At 37.7% G+C, this 18,368-nt stretch overlaps 1 protein-coding gene across 7 annotated transcripts in view; it reads right to left on the reverse strand.

The window, feature by feature from the left end:
- Positions 1-18,368, reverse strand: part of Ano4 (anoctamin 4) — a 401,446-nt gene that overhangs the window by 74,137 nt on the left and 308,941 nt on the right. For all 7 annotated transcript variants that reach the window (XM_031349070.1, XM_031349069.1, XM_031349068.1 and 4 more), the window contains 2 exons: positions 6,465-6,571; positions 410-465 (listed from right to left, as the gene is read on the reverse strand). In XM_031349070.1, the coding sequence (XP_031204930.1) occupies positions 410-465; positions 6,465-6,571 (163 nt within the window). The remainder of the gene's footprint in view (positions 1-409; positions 466-6,464; positions 6,572-18,368) is intronic.

The following is an 18,368-nucleotide window of genomic DNA, read 5'->3' on the forward strand; positions in this document are numbered from 1 at the left end:
TACATTTGCTTATCTAATACTTTGCAAAAAAAAAAAAAAAACAGTATGTGCTCATTCTTTCAAAGAATAGCTATACCTGTATTTATTGCAAAGTCTATACAGTTCAGGAACACTTGTCCTCCCCTGGTACTTTCTTTCAATGGTTTTTAATTGCATGACTTAGAGCTTTAAGTCATTTCTCTGAATTCATGCTGGGTGACTCTTGATTTAAGTGTTCTTTCAGTTACATAAAAAGATAGAAATAAATTTGATACCGAGGGAGAGATGGAGGGAGGGAGACTCTCCCTAATTACTTCATAAACAAGTTAAATCAATTCTGAGTGTATGCCTTATCAACAAATTAAAGACTATCCATAGAAGCCAATTTTAGTAACAGGAAATTGAAGGGAGCTAAGAGAAAACACAATACCTCGTGCAGGGGAAAGGCAGCTTCATAGGAGCCATTGGTAAGCAAGCGGTTCAGACCTGAAGCAACAAGGAAGTCCATTTCAGTGAACATGGAACTTGAATCTTCAGTGATCAAGGCTAAGTAAAGACAGAGCTACACTTCTTGGAAAACACAGTCTAGGCTTTTTCAGTAGTGAGTAAAACTAGTTTAGATACCAATGGCTTAGAAAGAAACTTTTATTATATGCCAGGAGGATGTGATCAAGTATTGGGAAAGCAGGTTTTTATTAGTTCAAAATATTAAATTTCTCAAGATTGGATATATTCATGGTATTTAAAGTGCACATTGTGCCATGACTACCATAGTCAAATTAATTAATATACACATTGCCACCGTGGGGTATATCATATCCCTAAAATCTGACTTTTTTTTTTTTTGATATTCCACATGCAAGTGAGGTTATGGAGTATTTTTGTCTCTGGGTTATCCATGTTGTAACAAGTCTTTTAAGGACTGAGTACATCTTCATTCTCTACATGTATCATACTGCATTTATTTGCACCTAGATTGTTTCCATACCTTGATCATTATGAATATGCTCAATGAATATGGGCTCATTTTTGAAATTTATCTAGGTGTGTATCCCAAGGTAGGATTGCTGGAGTGTGAGGCAGTTTAGTTTCAATGCTTTGAGAGACCTCCATTTTGTTTTCCATGATGACTACACCATTTACTTTCCTACCAGTTTTGCACAGGGCTTCCTTTTACTTCTAGCTCCCACTGGGACCCATTCTTGTCCTTTTGATAACAGCTATTATAATAGATATGAAGTAGTATTTCTTTTGGGTTTTGACTTTGGTTTTTCTGAGGCTTAATGATGTTGAACAGCTTTTCATATATCTGTTATTCAGTTGTAGGTTTTCTGGGGGAAAGTATCTCTTAACGTACTTTGCTCATTTTAAAATCAAGTTATGTGCTCTTCTCGCTGTTGAATAAGTTTCTTAAATATTTCAGGTATCAATCTCTCATTAGAAACATGATTTGCAATCATGTCCTTCCATTTTCTAAGATCCTCTACTTTTAAAATGGAAGAGAAGGTAGATATATGGATTTAAAAAAATGTTTGAGCTAAGGGAATTAAAGTATGACTGACATATAATAATGAACACATACTTAAGATGCACAGTTATTAAGTTCTGATATATCTGTGTCATCAAGGAGTCATCAACATGACAAAGATATTAAACATGTCCTTCTCTTCAAAACCTTTCTTATGCCTTTTCCTGTGCTATCACCAAGACAAATACTGACCTGTTTTCTGTTACTCTCAATTTTCATTTACTTTCTAAAGTCTCACATCAATGTTGACATTCAATATTAACCCATTTCTTCTGACTTCTTTTATTTGGAACGAGACTTTCACATACTGTAAGCATCAGTAACTCCTTCCTCTTCCTCTCTGTTTCTAAAGATTATCTCATTATTTACTTGTGTGTGTGTCTCTCTCTGTGTGTGTCTGTGTAGTGTATGTGCACATAAGCACAGGTGCTCAAGTAGGCCAGAAGAGGGCACCAGGTCTCCTGGAGGTGGAATTAGATGGTTGGTTTCCATCCAACAAGGTGCTAAGGGAACTCTGGTCCTCTGTAAGAGCAGCAAATGCTCTTATGAATGAATCCAGTGATTTATTTCTTTTCATTGCTGAGTTCATCACATGAATTTATGCAGTCTTTTGATGATGGACACTTTGGTTGTTTCTAGTTTAGGCTTGTTATAATCAAAGGCCATATTAACATTAACAGATAAAGTTTTGCAAATATACATGGATTCACTTTATTCCTGTTGTTTTATTCATTTTGTTATGGAGGTAGAGATGTATCTGGGAGGAGTTGAGGGATTGAGCTTGGGAATGATGGTGAACATGATCCAAATTTGTATGAAACTCTCAAAGTATTAGTCAAATAATTTTTAAAGACCTCTAGAAGGATGTAGAGGTTTTATATCTCTTAATAGGCTTTTATTTCTCTTTTGAAGAATTCTCTCTATATACTAGATCTAGATAAAAATCCAGGAGCCTAGCCTAACATGTGTAATCATTCACCCCACTCCTCTGATTTTTGATATTTTTAATCATAGCAACATGTCAATGGCTTAAGATGGCTGACATTAATGCCAAATGTCTCTGGAACACATTTGAAATGCAAATATTAGTGGAAATTTGCATTTTATCTAACACACATCAACTCTTCAACAAATACATTTGGAATGAGTGAGTAATTATAGAATATGTAGTAAGCTTGAGTTCCCTGTAATCTCTGTTGAGAAATAGAAAATTTAGGACTTCTGAATACCTACTAGATATTAAGGATAGTTTTGTCTAAATTCCACTAGTATTTATAGTCTGCCACCTTAACTCTCCTTCTAAATACAAAACTTGAGAATATAAATCAATTTCAAGAGTAATTGTGTATGTGCATACATATAAATAAATCCTCTGTTGAGTCATTAATTGCTCTGTTTTGAAAGTAGGTTTTACCAGGTTTGATTTTCATGGTTAGAAGACATTCAGAGAGATGCTGAAAACCATACGTAGTGACATTTTATACTCCACTAAAATACCTTTATGAATCATATCTAGAAATCAATACAATATTCTTTGTTATTTCTGATCAATGTTGGCTCATACAAGGTGACATTTTCAGAAAATTTTCAGCAGAAAACAGCATGGAGTGAACACTAACTCTATCAAGAAGTTAAGTTTTCTTTCATTTATGAAACGAGAGATGAAAATGAGATATTAGTTAAATGGAACATTTGTAGTTTTACTTAATATTTTCTAGCAAACTATATGGACTAAAATTTTACTAGTTAACAATTTATTCTTTGATTTATATTTTTAACTCCAGATGCTTCCATTTTTTTCTTCACTGCGTTTCCAAATATTTTTTTATTCAATTATTATTTGTAATATTAGGAATTAAACCTAAGGCCTGTGTTCAACCACTGAATACACTGAATAACATCTTTGTCTCCTTACTGGCAACCATCCATCCATCCTTCCTTCCTTCCTTCCTTCCTTCCTTCCTTCCTTCCTTCCTTCCTTCCTTCCTTCCTGACTCCCTCCCTCTCTCCCTCCCTCCCTCCCTTTCTCTCAGTCTCTCTCTCTCTCTCTCTCTCTCTCTCTCTCTCTCTCTCTCTCTCTCTCTCTCTCTCTCTCTCTTTGTGAGACAGGGTTTCCCTGTATAGCCCTGGCTGTCCTGGAACTTACTCTGTAGACCAGGCTGGCCTTGAACTCAGAAACCCACCTGCCTCTGCCTTCCAAGTGCTGGGATTAAAGGCATATGCCACCACTGCCTGGTGCTTTACCAGTTTTCAAAGCTAGAGTCCTTGAATATAATCCTCCTTCATTATCAACTGAGAGAGTCATCTACCAAGACTCTTTGACAAGTAACAATACTGCATTCAGTGCTTCTTGGGAATACTGAAAGTCAGTCTCTGCTTTCTTGCATTTCATCTGGATTAGTTCTAAAACAGCTTAAAATGTGAGATGAAAACATTTGGCATCATAACGGTCCCATGCTCCTGGTATGAAGTTTTTGATTATGTAAGAATGGTGAAAGAGAGACACCCATTATGTTTAACAGAACTTCAGTTTGATTCAACAAACATTTATTGATTTATTCTTCTAGACAATAGATACTGGGCTAGACAATGATGGTGCAAAGACAAGTAAGGTCACTTCATAATGACATGTCATCTGAACTAGTGAACTTCAGTAGTAGACACTCAACCCACTGGTGTGTTATGAGTTGTGGGGTATGATAATAATAATAATAATAATAATAATAATAATAATAATAAAGGTACTACTTTTTGAATTACTTGTAGGTTTTAAAATAGTCCTTACTAGCTCTTTCCACAGTTTCACACTGATTAACTTGCTGTTTAATATGTTTATGAAACCACATGAACTGAAAAAATATGATAGAAAGCTGTATATTAGTATAACTGTAGTTTATCTTAACAAATCATTTTTAAGGAATCAATGCAAAAACGTTATTTAGGCAATACTTAAATATTCAGGAGATCAATGTCAACAGTGGTTCTCTTCAGGTAGCAGTTTTGTACAATGTCTTTGAAGGTATCTCAGGACAATATAATGAGGTGTTGTGACAAATGGTAAATACTAACAAAAAAAAATAGCGATAGGAATTTAGAGGAGGGAGTAATTCCTTTCAGCTGGAATATCACCAAAACATAGAGGAGAGGACAGGTCTCCAGGGAGGATGACTGTGGCAGACACTCTAGGTTATGTTCAGTTATGGTCCCACCCAAGTTAAGAATGGTCTACATGAAGTTAAATCTCCTTGGGTCCAACTGCACTGATGTTCTCTGGATAATCCATTCCACATGCATCCAGAAGAGGCACTTATCCACTTCTCTCCATTACATTTTACCTTTGCAGATTAGCATCAAAGTAGGTTGGCTTTTCCCCCCCCTCTTTCCCCACTACACTAGTGACTCACACTGAGCTTGAGTCCATGAAAGTCTCAAATCTGTTCCTCTCACGGTTTTGTTGGACAACATTTCTCCTACACTGCATGGGGTAGTTGTTTTGCTGAATCTGTGTGTAGGCCATTACATTTACAAACTGTTAAATGTTGTCTCTCTGGATTTGGCAGAGCTACTGAGATGTCTGAGGTTGCAGATCCGATGGCTAAAATGATTTATACAGCCATTCAGACTTACCTATAGGATGTGTGAAGAGAAGGTTGCTTTATTTTATAATTACTACAAGTCTGCAATGGATGCCTTGCCCATTGGCTCTATCTGTATCTTTAGCCTCTGCTTCTCAGCAGTAGAACTGGGCCTTAGAGGTACTTCTGGATGTTGGATCATACAGTAGTAAGCTTTGCCAGCTGAAGGCACTGGGTGGATGACAATGGAGGAAGGGGTTTAGCTTCCTAGGTCCAGCACTCCCCTCAGCAAATTTCTTAGGCATTCACTTCTGTAGTACCAGTACCTGCAGTGTGTGGTGAGCAAGTTTCTTGGCATCTTTATACATGGATCTCTGGGACAATGCTGCTGGTGAAATCTCTCCCTGTCATCAACCTCCCTGAAACCATCTAGACAGTTGTCCTGAATATCCCAGAGAGCAGATCTTCTACAAGTCTCCAGCAAACATCTTTGCTTCAGTTGTAGTTCTTATACCAGTTTTAGACCTCACCCTGATAAGATGGAGGATTAGAATCATGGAGGACTGGGATCACGGAGGACCTGCTTTCTTCTCTTCTGTGTTCTTATCCTTGACCAGCAAGTCTTCCACAGTTCCAAACCCTGCCATAGTTAGCTATTATCTGCTCATTCCCATGATGGATACTTTTGCCTTCTCACTGCCCCTTGACTAGTATAGATCATTATTTAAGTCACATTTTGACTGGGACAGAGATAAGGACACCCAACCCTTCCTGATATATAATAATCTATATAATAAAGCATGATCATGTAACACAGAACTATTCTTTCTTACAAAAGGCCTAAAATACAAAGTTTGGAGGCTGTTTAAGAGGAAAGAATGTGGCTTGCATGACACAAAGCCATCTCTGCACTTGTGGCTACCCCTCTACCCCCTGTGGGTGGTACCCTACTCTTCCACCCTACCATCATTCCACACTGTCTCCTGCCACTCTTGGCTCAGTTCAGATTTCATTTTAAGCTTTCTCTGACCACTCAATTTCAGTTACCTATGCAATCTACCTTTGAAATGATACCTTTTATCATTTTTCATGTTAATTATCAAACATGTGTATTCTTTTTAGCTTTTTATATAGGAACTCTAAGAAAGACCAACAATTATTTCTATAATCTCTTGCTCATGGGTGCTCCAGAAATACCTGTTGGATTGAATGTCTCAGTGACTATAAATAAATGAGGTGAAATGCTGTTCAAAGCAGGTAATTAAGTGTGCTAAGTGCATGTGTCTCCATCAAGGGCATAGGTAGGGGGTATAAGGAGGCTCAGGGGAAAGGTCTCAGGGATCCCCAAACACCAGAAATTTGTAACAGTAACAATTACTTACCGATTTTGTTCTTTCCTTCCTCGTACTTTATTCTTTGTAAAATATGATGCACGATTCTACTTCTTGTGGCATTGTTGAAGAAAGTGTCTTTGTTGTGTATGATGAAGCTGCACACACATATACATTGAAAGCACAAGTTAAGAAAAATAAATAGGAGCTGAGGGAATCTGCTTGTTCTAATTTGATGCTGCTGACAATGGAGGGATCCTCAAGCAGTCCTAGAGGGTATGTCAGCAACAGCATGAAAGGGGCCCAGAGAATACACAGAGAGCTTCGAGTAGTTTTGGTTCTTGGCATCAGTGATACCATTACAATGGGAAGGAGGTTGGGGCTATGTGGAATTAAGAAACCTTAGACTAACAGCAAGTCTAGGACTTGTATCTTTTTGTTGTTATTGTTGTTATTTTCTTTTCTTCCTATTTTGACCATGACATAAATCTGACTAAGTATGAATTCTGTTTTTACCTTCTTGTATCTTTTTTTTTTAACCTTCTTGTATCTTTGATCATTCTCTCTCCCATGTTGTAATCACATACTTCTCAGTGGGGGTTTAAGACTCAGAGTTGGCTTGAGTAAGACAGACAGAAGTGAGGTAACAAGATCCAGTTTGGGGCAGGGCTAAGGTAAGAAATTGGTATCTGGGGCTCAGCTCTGAGCCCAGCTTTTCTTTCCATAGTCTGCCCTGGTGAAGACTTTCCAAAGTATACATTTAAGGTATTTTCTCTCATTTAATTGTCCTGTCAGTTCCAATGTTTATCGTGAGCTAGATCTTAAATTCTTCCCCCTCTCCTTTCTCCTGCTTCCTTCCTCTCAACAGTAATGTTGGCTTTGAGTTTCTAGTAACCATGGCACTCAAAGTATGTATGTTTCAGGTAATAGGGTATCTAAGGCATGTCATTCATCATTCATTGGCCATGTCTTCCCTTTCTAAAAATAAATGTGATGAATGGTAGGCTACCATTATTATTAGACACTTCCCCAAGTATATGGTCTATCAGCCCAGTAAAGTTAGAGTGGATTCCTCCTATAAGTGGGATGCAATATGAAAGTGTATAAGTGTTGGTAGCTATCTCCTTCTAACTGAGCTTGAAGATACTTGTTCCAGCAAGTTTCCATTGTTCTCAGCTGTACCCTAGATCCTTCAAAGAACAATCCTCCTGCCTCTGAACTGTTTCTCTCACAACCCTTAACCATCAAGAACTACCATTTGTTCACACGTTTTCATCAGATGTTTATGGAGGATAATCTATAAGGCACCAATCATACATTGATAAGGAAAACAGATCTTTGTCTTTGAGATTATGTCTGATGAGGAAAAGAGATCATGCATGACATGAACCTCCTCCTATGTCAGGGAAGGGCAGATTCTCCCTTCTTTTGCATGAACATTCTCCTGCTTAAGAATGAGAGCTGACTTGGGAGAAGCAGCTGACACCTAACTTGGAGGCTCTAGTATCTTATGGGTGGTTAGACTGCAGGTCTAGGAGGGCATGGAGGGTTTGCATCAGTGGGAACTGCCATTACATGTTCTTATAGAAAACCAAAAGAGGGGAAGAGACAAAACTGGCCCAGGGGAAGGATGACCTAATCGAGTTTCATTTTGGGACCAAGGTTAGGGAGGAGTTTGGGAAGATACATAAAGGAGAGGAAAACCCAAGGATGTGAGGATATGAAAATCATATTGACCGACTCCTTAGAGAAATATCTCTTCTACTTTCTTTCCTTTGAGGACCCTCTAAGATGTGCCACTAGGGGCAATTTTATGTGGAATAGGAGAGAAGCCTAATCAGCTAACGCAGATGCAATGCTTCTCTCAGATTTCTACTTGGGTTGTTTAGATATTTTATGGTGCCAAAGAGTAAAAGAAGAAAATAAAAAATTACACCAAATGTATTTCTTTTTAAATTTATCCTTCTCTGCTTGTTCACCTTACTTGAGGCAGGTCATTACATTTTAATGTCAAATAAGGATGTCATAAACAATTATATAACAAATAAAAAGCCCTTTTGGACTTAAATTACAAAGCCCATGAGCACAACCACACTTGATGGGATAATTCAGGGCTAAAAGCCCATGTCTTCCCCATTAAATAGTTTTCTGATTTCTTCTCTATTTATGGCACCTTTTATATCTTCTAAGAGCATGCAGTAGTTCTCCATAATAAGCCTCACAGATAAATTACAATTTTATTTTCCCTCTTCTTTATATATATGTTGTACCTAGAATCTGGACAGCCTATAGTGCAAGCAAACACAGTGGGCATGAGCCAGGAACTATTCTAAGCACCCAAATACACAAATATATTCAATTCTTTCAATATGAGGTAAAGAACTTACTTGCTCAATTGTACAGGCAAAGGATGAGAGAAGTTAAGGCATGTACCCAAAATCATTTAGCTAATAAGATGCATGGTCAGGATTAGAACTCAGGTCTTCCTGGCTGCAGGGGCTGATCTCCTCACTATCCCACTTGTCTGCCTCTCTATACTTCAGATACTTTTTAAGTCCTAAAACTTGGTTTTCCTCGAGGCCAATCTAGCTAGAACTCGACCTGGAATGTTCTTGTTCCCATTCACCTTGTAAATCAGCTCAGGCCTTACCTTCCTTGAATACTCTTGATTGATGACCCTCTCCATCATTACTATAAAGAGTAGCATGGCATTATGAAGAAAAAGAAGAAAAAAGAAGCCACAGATGGGGTGAGGAGGGATACAGTAGTTGAGCCTTGGCCATGCTCAGCATCTCTGGCTTTTTCCTGAAGATGCTGAACTTAAATAGACCCCAATCCATTCCCAACCTTTGCCACATACTATGCGGTACTGGGGTCATAGTTGGAAGTCGAGGTTTCCTCATTTGGGAAATAAAACAAATTGCTGCTGTTAGTCTTAGAGGACTTGGTAAGAATTAGACAAGATGATAAACAAATGACTGTCTGGGAAGGTCTCAGAATTAGCCATCTTCACAGCTCTTGGCTCTACTACCCTGTAGTAAGACTTCCATGCATCCTCACTTTTTCATGTGAGTCTCTTGGGGGCAAGGACTGCCCATGAACTTCTATATCCCTCATACTGCATAGGGAAAGAAGCATACTAATCTTTAACAGCACTAAAGGAGCTAACCTTCTGGAGAGCACTGGCTACCTTATCTTCTTACACCATGGTCTCTTTTCCAGTTCTTGGAGCTCTTCTACCCATCCCGTTTCTTCCAGATACCTGTTGAGTCATTCCTACAATACTGGATTTTTTAAGCACATCTTGAAGACATTGGACTCTGTTTTATAGGCTTTCTCTCTTAAATAGGAGGAATTGAAGAAGGGACAATGGTAATTCACTATACTGTAGTTTTTATCCCTTTATTAGCAACAAAAATATCACATGCTCACATACACAACACAACACACACACACTCACACACACTCACACACATGGACACAGACACACAGACACTGACTAGACCAATTTTAGCAAATACATCTCTTAAAGCCACAAGTCTCTGAGGAGGAATCTACAAACTTAGAAACTTGGATCTGCTCTTACAAATTTCTGGGAGGATAGTAAAGAAATATAAAATCTTTGGGGGCCATTTGACCAAGTTAATCAAAATTATCCAAATATCTTCATATTACTTTTAATCTATTTCTCTTTTGGCAAGGTATTCCACTGATAGAGTTGCCCACATGAAAGTAACAGATATTCAAGAATGTTCATTATGGCATGAATTATAATGGTAAAAGCTAGAGATTGCCTACCTAATTCATCAAGTGGGAGATAGATGAACATGGAAAAATACATTTCCACAGTGGAGACTGCAACTGGGAGGACCGATGAAACTCACAGTAAACATTACAAACATCCAAAATGAGTTAGGCATTGTGGTTCCAGCACAGTGTAAGAGGAAAACAAGGTTCAAATGGGCAAAGATCTGTTTGTGTTAGGGGAGAACACGAGCACACAGATGTATTAACAAAAATTTGCTGATCCATGTGGAGAATGACATGGATCATTGTTTATTTGTAAAAGGACATCCCAGGAGCATAATTTGCTCATCTTCTTGTATATCTGAAAGGAGCCTTCCTAGATGCCACTGTCTTCCCTAGGGGTGGAACTTACTGACTTTCTAAGTAATGGACCTATGAGCCTGATCCAGTTGAGACTCTCTGTTAGAGCTCCTAATTCATCTAGAAGCCTTGTTTAATATTAGCATCTTGTAATGGCTGTTCCTGGTTGTCAACTTGACTATATCTGGAATGAACTACAATCTAGAATTGGAGGGCTCACCTGTGATCTAGATCTTGAGGCTGGAAGATATAAGTTTCTGATCTGGATTTTCGCATAGAGATCTTGAGGCATAGTGGCTATGAAAAGCTTAGGCCTAAGTAAGGTAGTACACACCTTTAATCCTAGGAGACTAAGGCAAGGAGATCTCTGAGTTCATAGTCAGCCTGGGACAAAACAAGTCCCAGATCCAGGCATGGTGGTACACACCTTTAAGCTGAGTTACACCTTCTGCTGGATACCTATATAAGATTCACTCTTCTTTGTTGCTTGCATTTACTTGCCAGCCTATCTGTTTGAATCTACTTCTACAGAAGATTAGCTGAAACAGCTAGCCTTGGGGACTGAGCAACTACTAGATCCTTGGACTTCCAATTCACAGCTGATCATTGTTGGGGAGTTGGACTACACACTGTAAGTCATCCCTCTATATAGAAAGACATTCCACATCTTCTGTAACTCCAGAGAACCATGAATAATCATGTCTTTATAAACTCAATGAATAATCTCAATGTCTTTTTTGCTAGGAGAGGGATGAGGAAGGTCCATGCTGTTGTACTGGGTTTTAGCTATAAATATCTTAATGTTATATTTGCTTTTTATTGATTGACTCTTGTAACAGGCAACAATTCACAGAGGTACAATAAAATATTACCATTTGTGGAATTGTTTAACAAGTAAATAACATGCTTTTCATTGCAGAGCACTGTACCCTGGGATTTTGAATAGTACATGGAAGAGGTGGAACATGGGTAACTCAGGCATTACATATGTATATATATTTAATGCAGACATGAAAAGGTGAAACTAACCTAATTTCTTTCTCTGACCTGACTCTACACTTATTAGATAAAAGAGAAGCAGACATGGAAGGGTATGAGTTGAGGAAAGGTATTCACAAATGCTTAGTTTAGAGTCAGCTTATGAAACGTGTCAACTTCAAAGCAGAAAAGGTTTTTCCTAAACATCTCCTTAGAGCACACTTATCTGGAAAGGACCCCACCTTCATTGTACTTTAAATCAATCAGAATCATCTAGAGTTCAACACTTTTGAACAGAAATTTCAGTGATAACAAAAGTGCTCTCCATCCTTGCTATGCAATATGGTACCCTCCCACTTAATGTACCTGAGTACCTGAGCTGTGGTTAGTACATCTATGAAAGTAAATTTTAATTTAATCTTATTAATTGTAGTTGAGGCTAGTAGACTCCAAATTGACATGCTAGTTGTCGCATGATTGATACTTTGGGCACTGTGTAGAATCCAGTCCTATCTCACTGAGGAAATATCAACCCTATCTTTTCATTTGTTAACTGAAGCACAGGAATATTGAGGGATGAGAAATGCCCTGTGGGGACATTTGTAGACTGACAGAAGACTTGGGCTCAAATTTTTTTGGCCCATGAAATCTGTGTCTTCAATAAAACCTTCTGAGTCTTCTGGAAACAGAATTGCTTGTTAGAAAAATGAGGATTTTGATGCCTTAATGCTCAAGGAAAGGGTTAGCTATCATCCAAAACAAAACTTTCAATCTCGAATTTTATAAAAGAAAAATGTCTCTCTATTCCCTTTTTAAAAAACTGCCATGTACTTAATTTCACAAGTCACGAATTTGAATGTATTACTCCCATGTCCAACAATATCCAGTCCACCAAGTTCTTGAGATTCCTCTATTAAACTGCTCTATTTAGATCATTAGAGCAAATACCCTCAAAATTGTGAAAATATCCATGATTTAAAATTGCAAGAAGTAATAACTTTGTCAGGAAGTATTTAAATATATGAGAATGGTATTCTATAATTATTTGATAATTATAGCTATATAATTGACCTTTATATATTTAAAAATTGAAGACATGTCAAAGTAGGAAAAGACCCAGATGACATATCAGGACAACTCTCTTGTTTCTGAAATGAAGTAGCCTTGACTAGGTGGAGCTAGACTTTGGGATGAATCTACAGGTGACTGCTCTGGTACCTTTTTTGGCTCTGCATATTAAAAATAGTGTCTATTGTAACTATTTTGCCCTTGTCCCATCACTACATATTGGAAATGCTAGGATACAATATTTACCTATCTTTTTCATTCACAGATTTTTGGCCATAATGGAGCTGGATCCCAGGATTTCCATCTGTATCTAACCTGAGACAGAATAGCATATCCTATGCTTTGAGGTTGATGTAATATTGGATAGGGGGTATAGGAATCTTGGGATTTGAATGGAACCTCCTACCTATCTACCTATCTGTCTATCCATCCATCTGTCTTTCTGTTTGTCTATCTGTCTGATTGTCCATTCATCTATTCATCTATCTATCTATCTATCTATCTATCTATCTATCTATCTATCTATCTATCTACCTATGTACCATCCATGTGTGGAAAATCTAGAGATAAATTATATCTAGAGAACACTATGATAGATGATAAAAAAATGAACAAGATTTACCCTATTGCTAATTCCTCCATACTACTTTGGGATGTGAATTTCTTCCTCTTCCCATCAATGGGCAACATCTATTATCATCACTTTGTAAATTGGAATAGCACTTGTGACTTGTTTCAAAGAGGTTATAAGAAAAGTGATCTCCTTAAGGGCTTGAACCTGTTTACCTGTGTTCTCCTGAGAAAGAGGAACACTCCTTCATTACTGGTGGCATTGCAAGCTGGTACGATCACTCTGGAAATCAGTTTGGCGGTTCCTCCAGAAATTGAACATAGTACTACCAGAGGACCAAGGTATACCACTCCTGGGCATATACCCAGAAAATGCTCTAACATGTAATAAGGACACATGCTCCACTATGCTCATAGCAGCTATATCTATAATAGCCAGAAACTGGAAACAAACCAGATGTTCCTCAACAGTGGAATGGATACAGAAAATGTGATACATCTACATAATGGAGTACTACTCAGCTATTAAAAACAATGAATTTATGAAATTCTTAGGGAAATGGATGGATCTGGAGAATATCATCCTGAGTGAGGTAACCCAATCACAAAAAAACACACATGGTATGCACTCTCTGATAAGTGGTTATTAGCCCAGAAGATCGGAATACACAAAGTACAATCCACAAACCACAAGAAACTCAAGAAGAAGGAAGACCAAAGTGTGGATACTTCGTTCCTTCTAAAAAGGTGGAAAAAAATACCCATGGAAGGAGTTGCAGAAACAAACTTTGGAGCAGAGACTGAAGAAAGGACAATCCAGAGACTGCTCCACCTGGGAATCCTTCCCATATTCAATCATCAAATCCAGACACTATTGTGGATGCCGGCAAGTGCTGGCTGACAGGAATCTAATATAGCTGTCTCCTGAGAGGCTCTGATAGTACCCAACTAATATAGAAGTAGAGGCTCATAGCTATCCATTGGACTGAGTACAGTCCCCAGTGAAGGAGCTAGAGAAAGGACCAAAGGAGCTGAAGGGTTTGCAGCCCCTTAGGACGAACAACAATATGAACTAATTAGTACCCTCAGAGCTCCCAGGGACTAAACCACCAACCAAAGAGTACACATGGTGGGACTCATGGGTCCAACAGCATATGTAGCAGAGGATAGCCAAGTTTGTCATCAATGGGAGGAGAGGCCCTTGGCCCTGTGAAGGTTCTATGCCCCAGTGTAGGGGAATGCCGGGGTCAGGAAGAGGGAGAGGGTGGGTTGGTGAGCAGGGGGTAGAAGGAGGGAACAGGGTTTTTTTTCTTGTTTGTTTGTTTTCTTTTTCTTTTCCAGAGGGGAAACTGGGAAAGGAGATATCATATGACATGTAAATAAAGAAAATATCTAATAAAAAATAAATTAAAAAAATAAAAAAAAAGAAAAGAAAAGTGATCTCAGACACAGGTCTTCATTTACATCCTTAGAAGCTTGGGTTATTGCCCCAAATCTGACAAGGTGAAGAAGCCAGGACTAGACTCTCTGAAGATGAGGCAATAAGAGGAAAGGCAAGAGCTGGCACCAAATGTCAGATGAGCAAATGAAGAGTAACAGCCATGTGTTGGTTTCATATGACTCCAGCAGAGGACTCTCCCAATAAGGCCGAAATAATTGCTAGTAGGGTGACTACTGTTTAAAACCAGTGAGTTTTGTAGTAGAGTGTTTCAGAGCAATAGCTAGCCAATGGGCCTTTTCTGATTGTCACAGTTACATTACTTCATAACATAAAAAAGTAAAGGTTAATCTCTTCAAAATAAATATTTCAGGAAACTTCCTTAATTAGAATTTTAAATAGAGATTTCTATTTTAGCAAAGAGAAGCAAAGGTGATACAGCTAACTGTCACTTAAATTATGCCCTCAAATTAATGAAAAGCTAACTAGGAACAAAGCAAGCAATTAATTTTTTTTTACGTGACAAGGCCTATTTCAAGAATTTTCTGGGTTTTAAGGAACTGGAATGCAAAGCTTATTTTTTTTTTTTTATCCTAAGAGTGCTTGCTAAGAGAAAAAGAATGAGGGGATTATCATATCAAATATATAATAGTCAAAGTTCAGACAGGTAAAGATTTTCAAGCCTCTTTTAAGGATTAGTGCAATGAGCTACTGGAATAGTAGGGCATTAAAAATTTCAAATAGTCACTCCTAATTGTGCTTCATGATAGAATCTTTACTGAGAATTAAATATGGATTAAAAATCTGCTCTTGAGGCTTCTGGGTAAAGATGGGAAATGAAGTCCTTGCATTCAACTCGTGACTTCTTCCAAACCCACAAAAATACAATAGTAGCATGTGCACATGTGATTGAATAGAAGCTCAAGAAAGCTCCAAATACCCAAGTGAATGCAAGCAATTTAAACAGAAAAGGACCAATTCTGGAAGTGAGAAGTTGAATCAAAGGTTAGTTGAAAGCCTCATCATCAAACTAGAAAAAAAAAATACAATAACACTAGAACTTGAAGACAAGGTTGATGACTGAACACTCAAAGACAAAAATGAGGGAAAAATAATAAATGGACAGAGTATACCCAATTTCTGTGACACTACTAAAGATCCAACCTATAAAACTAAGAATAAATGAGGAATCCAGTTACAGGTTATAAGTATAAAAATGTCTAATAAAAAATAGCATAAATTTCTTAGATCCTGGGGAAGACACCGTGATCTGGTATAAGAAGCTACTTAGAGCCTCAAATAGATGTTATGGAAAAGAATCTCTCTGTGATATAGTACAAGTGGCAAAAGCACCAAACTAAGGAAAAACACCAAAAGCTGAGGGAAAAAAAAAAAGCACACATTCTCTTATGAAATCAAACCTGTCAGAATGACATCACATTTCTCAGCAGAAACACTGGAGGCCAGTGAGTGAGCTGACTACTTCAAACCCTGTGTGTGTCTGTGTGTGTAAGAACAGTGCCAACTTAGATTACAGATTGTACCAATGTCCACAAAATTATTCTCCAGAGTCAATGGAGAAGCAAAGACCTTCCAAGAAAAGCATATGCTGACAGAATACTGGAAGATGTCTTAGACAATTTACACCTAGAAGAGGAAGCAAGAAAAAGTAACCTTTAAAGCATGGGATGTAGGGAGCAAGATGAAGTCTCAGCAGAATGAATGGGACTTTAGCTCATTTGTGGAGTACTCATCACACATTCAGGAGGCCATGGGTTCAACCCTTAATACAGCCAGAAGGAAAAAAAAATCTCTTAAGTATAGATAAGCCAGGGGAAACAGGAAAGAGACGGACAGTATTGATTCAGAAAACCATCAAGTTCCTATGTTAAATAAGGGAGAAGCAATGAACATAGATCATTAAAGTGTACACGGGGAGAAAACACAACAACATAATAGGCATTTGTATATAATTTGCAAGAGCAACCCTGGCTGTAAATAGTTCCAGTTCTTCTAGTAACAGCTCATTCTGGCTGGATCACATCAATATTCAAAAAAATTCCTGCTTGTAAGAAATTCATCTCCCCAGCAAAGCACACATAGACACAGAAGGTGAAGAGGCTCAAAGGCTATTCCAGCAAGCTAATTCTGAAAGCAGAGAGGAGTAGCTATATTCATATCCCAAAAACATACATTTAAAGTCAAAATTAGTCAGATGAGACAAATATGATTTTATGTATTGCTGAAGAGAATAGTTACTCAAGACAATATCACCATCATAATAAACACATATGATTGAATATTGTAGAATTTGCTTTTATAGGCAAACACTATGGAATATAGAGGGAATAACTGGTCCAACACAGCAATAGTGGACATCCCACTCTTCAACATCCCACTCTTACCAGTAGAGAGAGCATCAAAACAAAATACTCACTCACAAAGAATCAAATGGACCCAGTAAACATCAATGGTGCATCATATTCAATAGCTGAAGAATATGTAGTTTTCCCACCAACACATTGACTTTTCCTCCAAATGTCATTTTTAGCCCATAAAGGAAGTTTAAAAAAATACACCAAAGGATTGGAGAGATGGGTCACTGGCTAAGAGCACTTGGTCCTCTTCTAGGTGGCACAAGTTCTGTTCCCAGCATCTATATGTGGCTAACAACCATCAGTAACTCAAATTTACCAAATGTCCTTTCCTGACCTCCACAGGCATCAGGCACCCATGTGGTGAATATACATATATGTGGGCAAAACATTCATACAAATAAAATAAAATAATGAATCAAATCTAAAAATTATTCTAACCCAAGAGACACACTCAAAACAAGTATTTTTGAATCTTACCAGATCATAATTAAAAAGAAGAAATCAAGATAAATACTAAAGGAATTATATTAAACAACATGGAACCCAAATAATAAATTTCTAAGTAACTAAAGTTATAGTTGAAAAAATAGAGCATTAAAAATTCTTAGAATTGAATTAAAATCAGAATTCTGAATATCAGAACCTATGGAGTCCAATGAAAGCAGTGGAACTGAGGAACATTTACAGTTGTAAGTGCCTATAGTAAAAGCAGGGAGACCTCAAATAACTTAATGATGTATCAATGTCTTTAAGAAATAGGAACAAATTAAATTCTCAAATACCAGAAGGAAATAAATAATAAAGAGCAGAATAGAAATAAATAGAAAGAGCACAAAAGAACAGCACATAGATCCATCCAGATGTTGGGTTTATTTTGAAACAACAAACAAAAATTGACAAATTTAGGCAAATTAGCTTAAAGAAAAACATTCTTGTAGGACCATTTCACATTTCGGCCTTAAGACTGAGGATCTAAGTAATTTTAATTTTACTTAGAGGGTGACAGGGAGGGAGGAAGAGAGAAAAGGACAGAAGGAAGGAGTGAGTTTTTTTAGTTATACATTTGCCCAAGATCCTTTCCTTCTTATGGGTTGCCTCATTTAGCCTTAATGGGAGAGGAAAGGCCTAGTCTTACTACAACCTGATGTCATGGCTGGTTGATATCCATGGGAGACCCACCTCTTTCTGAAGAGAAGCAGAGGAGTAGGTGGGGGAGAGGGTCTAGGAGGAGAGGAGGAAGGGGACTGCAGTCATGATGTAAAACAAACAACATAGAAGTATTTTGAAAACGAAGACGCCCATTCTGATATCCAGCCAGAATTCTCACAGCAACTACTGTTGTTTTTGAGACTCAATGCTTTATACAGTGGATTAGACAGACCAAGGCTGGCTCTAACTGGAAAGGGGCTCTATGGA

The sequence above is a fragment of the Mastomys coucha genome, unplaced genomic scaffold, assembly GCF_008632895.1.
Source record: "Mastomys coucha isolate ucsf_1 unplaced genomic scaffold, UCSF_Mcou_1 pScaffold4, whole genome shotgun sequence".
Classification (NCBI taxonomy): Eukaryota; Metazoa; Chordata; class Mammalia; order Rodentia; family Muridae; genus Mastomys; species Mastomys coucha.